Here is a 5,114-nt window from a genome sequence, read left to right on the forward strand (position 1 = left end):
TCTAATCACATATATTTAATTGACAATCCCAACGATAAAATAGAAGAATCATACATGTAGACCTTGCTGTCAAAATTTCACTTTGATCCAATGATTAACAAAACAAGAATTCCAATTTTTCTAAGAAGATGATAATAGGAAAATATAGTGGCGTCGAGCGAGAAACAGTGAGCAGAACTCCCTTGCATCTCTACCAAACTCAATTATGACATTTACTTAGTGAACAATTGGCTCACCCTACAAGTCTGCATAAACTAGATAAAAAGTTCTACAAAAAAGATAAGGTTGTTAACACCCTATCATTCCACATTATTCATATTAAACCAAACTAAAAATACAATTATTCAAAATACATACAACATTCACACATAGTTCATGTATCACCTTCTCATATAATCCAAAATCATCACACAATGTCATACATATGTATTTTAACTCAATACAAACTCACCACATAATATAAAGTCACCTATTACTTATTTTAATTCAAATGTTAATATCATTATTTTCTATTGTATTCGCATAATATTTAATGATAATATTTTCACTATGTATATCAAAATAGCGAAATGTATTTCTTTAATCACATGACGATAAAACAGAAAAATCATACATTTAGGATTTGCCATCAAATTTTGGCACTCACTTAGTGAGCAGTTAGCTCGCCACTCTACCTCCTATGTTTTTTCTTTTCTATACGAATCAAAAATCCAATCACATAATCTCAATCCAGAGATCAAATTAACAACTTAAAACCCTAATTTACTTTTTCAACAAAGTTCTTTCCAAAATCAAACATATGCAAAAAAAAATATGATTAACTTTCCTTATTTTAATTAAATTGTCATTTTTCCTCGTAAAGAGTTCATTTGTTATAAGATGACCTGATTAAAGAAAGAAGATCTCATATTAAAAAATTAAACATATCCCTATGATTAAATAACAACAAATTTTTATTATGAAAGCTCTTAAGTTACATTAAAGTTTACATGCAAACCTAAAGAACAAACAATATAAAAGAAGCAATAAACGAAGTTAGTGTTTTTTTTTTTTTTTTTTTTTTTACTTTGATTGGATAAAAATGTAAAGCTTTTCATGAAAGATAATCTTATAGTATTTAATTTAAAAAAAAATATATGAAAATTGAGATTTAACATTTAAAAAAATAAAAAAAATGATTATTTTTATAAAATAAATTTTAATTCATAAAAAATCTATTTATAATTTCAATTTTTTATTTTTAAAATACTCTGATGTCATTTTTAAAAACAATCATAATTTCTATTTACTTTTGTAAGTTCTTGCCCCCTCCATGAATCGTCTTATTTTTTAGGTAGTGTACTTTGTTGATAATATTATGGTTTAATAGGTTTAGTAGTCCCTATTTATGTAGATTTACGTCAAATAGGTTCCCGCATTTTTAAATGACTCAATTGAGTCCCTATTTATGAAAAATTGAATTAATCAAGTCCTTACCGTTAAATTCTGCAAACGGCGTTAAAACTCTTGTCTGGTGACTAGGTGAGGTGTTATTTTTTACAAATGTGGCACACGCAGATGTTAATAGGTGGACTTAATAATTTATGTATGCTTTGACAAACGTGGCACATAAAAAAACACACATTTGACTGCTTCAAGGTTCTTGGAAGAAGACCTAAACATCTTCACAACTCCATCGCCACCCCTTCCTTCACCTTTCCTCATCTTCCCCTATACCCAACAACCCCAACCCCTCAAACCCTCCCTCCTCATCGTCGCCTTCTCCCCTTCCTCCGTCGCCCTCTTCCACCGCCACCGCACCGCCTCCCCTGCCGCCTCACTCCTCCTCCCTGAACTCTCCCTCTCTCTCCCCGATCATGCCGCCCAAATTCTCCCCCTTTCCCCTTCCGCCCTCCTCGCCGCCATCCTATTCCGGTCCCCGGTTCCCGCGCCCACGTCGTCGCCAAGGCCCTCATCGACGACCGCATCTGCCCAGACTCCGTCCTCATCTTGGACTCCCTCAAGTCGTGCAACTTCGGTGGCAACCTATCCTCCGATGAGGTCGTGGCATTTAAGTTGGACATCGCCTATGAGAGAAAGAGAAGCGGCAGAGAGAAGCTCATGCCGGATTTGGAGTATTATCCTTCCGGAAGGGTTGTTGACGGGCTGGGCGCTGCCATTCTCTCACGGTGCCAGGTGATGAACGTGAGAGCGAGCTTGTGTGTTTCGTGGCCTCAGTTCGACGCCTTTGTGGTGTCGTTGATTATGGGTTTACTTCAGCGCTGCGTGTTGCAGGGATTTGATTTTGATTTGAGTGATGAAGACGTTTTTAAATTTGGAAGGAGCAAGGATAGGGTTTTGCATTCTGAGTTGTATATTTGATTTCTGCTTTATTATGTGAATGTTTTGATCCACTGGGACTAATTCATTTGTGTTTGATTATTTTGGTTAACTTGTGTTGTTATGGTTCGTAGCTTGGTATATTGATTTTGGCCTAAGATTTTACACTAAAACATATTTTAGATTTTGTCTGATGTCATGGCTCTGTTGATTTACTCTTGGGATGACCATGGATTGAAGAATTTTTGAAGTATTTTGGTTTATTTGACAAAATATTAAGTCCACCTATTAACATCTGTATGTGTCACGTCTGTAAAAAATACACCTCATCTAACTACCAAACAAAGATTTTAACGCGTTTGTAGAATTTAACTGTAAGGACTTGATTAATTCAATTTTTCATAAATACATATACTTATTTAATGCAAATTCGCATAAACAAGAAATAGTAAACCTATTAAACCTAATATTATATCTGCGTGTCCTATTTTCTCGAAGACCTGGATTTTATTCTGAAAACAACATATGTAAAATAATAAAAGGAAATTATTAGAATGGATAAAAAAAAAAGGAGATATTTTTAAAAAATATCCATGCAAATATACTGCATATAATGTTATCAGAAAAAGTCGTGTCATTCCTGAATCAGACAAAACAAAAACGAAATATATGAGTAGGCAAATGTTAATAAAATATACAATTTATCTATTTAGTTGATTAGTATTTAATAAATATAGAGTGGACCCCACAAATTATCATCTGGTGATGACTGGAGAAAAGAAGGAAGGGAAGGCGCTTTTCTATAACCGCGTCCTGAATTAATTAAGAAGAGTTGGCAAAAGGGACCCTATAATCGCGTTTACAAACTAGATTACGTCCTTCCGAGAAATAGTCGCTACCTTCTAATTTCCAAAGACGCTAACACTATAAATTCCCTCTCCTTCTTCCCTTCTTTCCTCCACACCAAAACAAACACAAAACGAGCCAGCATATGTCTCAGAGGCCCACGGTTCCACACTCTTCTTCCATAGCCTGTGGCCTCCATTCTCATCTCCTGGTCTCCAGTGAGATGAACCCTAGTTCCAATTGGTCCCAATACCTTTAAATTTCTCTACTTTTTCATCTCATTCTTTCAAACTTTGAACCAATTCATTACCACTAACTCTAGTTAACCCTTATTCATTCCCATTCTCATTTTCCAAGACAACAAAAACATCATGGGTGTCAAAGGTTTCGTCGAAGGAGGCATCGCTTCCATCATCGCCGGTTGTTCCACACATCCACTTGATCTCATCAAGGTCCGCATGCAGCTCCAGGGAGAAAACAACGCTCCCAAACCGGTTCACAATCTCCGACCCGCACTCGCCTTCCAAACCGCTTCAAACGTCCACGTGGCCACTATTCCGCAGGCTCGTGTGGGCCCCATAGCAGTCGGCGTCCGCCTCGTTCAGCAAGAAGGCCTCGCCGCCCTCTTCTCCGGCGTCTCCGCCACCGTCCTCCGCCAGACGCTCTACTCCACCACCCGCATGGGGCTCTACGACGTCCTCAAGACCAAGTGGACCGACCCCGCCTCCGGCACCATGCCTCTTGGCCGCAAGATCGAGGCCGGCCTCATCGCCGGCGCCATCGGAGCCGCAGTCGGAAACCCGGCAGACGTTGCCATGGTTCGAATGCAGGCCGACGGGCGCCTCCCGCCGGCGGAGCGCCGCAATTACAAGTCCGTCGTGGACGCCATCCTGCGTATGGCGAGGCAAGAGGGCGTTACCAGCCTGTGGAGAGGTTCATCGCTTACGGTGAACCGCGCCATGCTCGTGACCGCGTCGCAGCTCGCGTCTTACGACCAGTTCAAAGAGATGATTCTCGAGAGGGGCGTGATGCGCGATGGGCTTGGGACCCACGTCACGGCGAGCTTCGCCGCAGGGTTCGTGGCGGCGGTGGCGTCAAACCCCGTGGACGTGATCAAGACGAGGGTGATGAACATGAAGGTGGAGCCCGGATCTCCGGCACCTTACGCCGGCGCGTTGGATTGTGCTCTGAAGACGGTGCGTGCGGAGGGACCGATGGCTCTCTACAAGGGTTTCGTGCCTACGATCTCGAGGCAGGGACCCTTCACCGTTGTGCTGTTCGTGACGCTGGAACAGGTTCGCAAGCTGCTTAAGGATTTTTGAACGGTAGATCGATGAAGATGACGACGAAAATGCTTCTTTCCTTATCAATAAGATCTGTTTTGTTTTTGTGTTGTGTTGTGATACCGATGATGTAACACTAGAATGGTAATTTTGTTTATCTTATTTATGAATTAATGAGAAGTACCTTTTAAGTTCTGGAATTGGAACTGAAAAATCTGATCTTGTTTTTTATTTTGATTCCTCTGTATTAGATTATGAGTGACGATTTCTGTTTGTGACACACACCCATTTGGGACCATGAGACGCGTAAAGCTGATCTCTCTCTTTCTCTTTGTATATCCGTGTGTGAACAAAGTGCTAAGGAATAGGATTGTTCTTTACTTGTTTTAAGCTGGTGATTTTTCTAGTGTTTCTTACTTCATCTTATCCCATCCATCTTCCATTCTTTCAACTTTATTCTTTGCAATTGGTTGGGTGCCAAATGCTACAAACAACTGTTAATTATTTATTTGGAAAATTATTGACGGACACCATTTTCTCAAAGATCTTATGAGAGATAAAAGAGAGATCTTTCGAGAGAAGTGCAAATAAAAAAATGTCATGAGAAAATAAGCGAGATTGACAAAATCATGGGGTCCTGCTGGACTGCAACATATTCGGATATTA

General features: G+C 39.7%; 1 protein-coding gene and 1 pseudogene across 1 annotated transcript; both read left to right on the forward strand.

Moving 5' to 3' along the window:
* The first annotated feature begins 1,621 nt into the window (after positions 1 to 1,621).
* On the forward strand, positions 1,622 to 2,487 carry LOC106776766 (annotated as a pseudogene).
* Positions 2,488 to 3,163: 676 nt separating this feature from the next.
* On the forward strand, positions 3,164 to 4,662 carry LOC106776302 (mitochondrial uncoupling protein 5). The gene has a single exon (XM_014663708.2). The coding sequence runs from the start codon at positions 3,537 to 3,539 to the stop codon at positions 4,485 to 4,487; it is 951 nt and encodes a 316-aa protein (XP_014519194.1). The 5' UTR covers positions 3,164 to 3,536; the 3' UTR covers positions 4,488 to 4,662.
* The last annotated feature ends 452 nt before the right edge of the window (positions 4,663 to 5,114 follow it).

Source organism: Vigna radiata, chromosome 11 (genome assembly GCF_000741045.1).
Source record: "Vigna radiata var. radiata cultivar VC1973A chromosome 11, Vradiata_ver6, whole genome shotgun sequence".
NCBI lineage: Eukaryota > Viridiplantae > Streptophyta > Magnoliopsida > Fabales > Fabaceae > Vigna > Vigna radiata.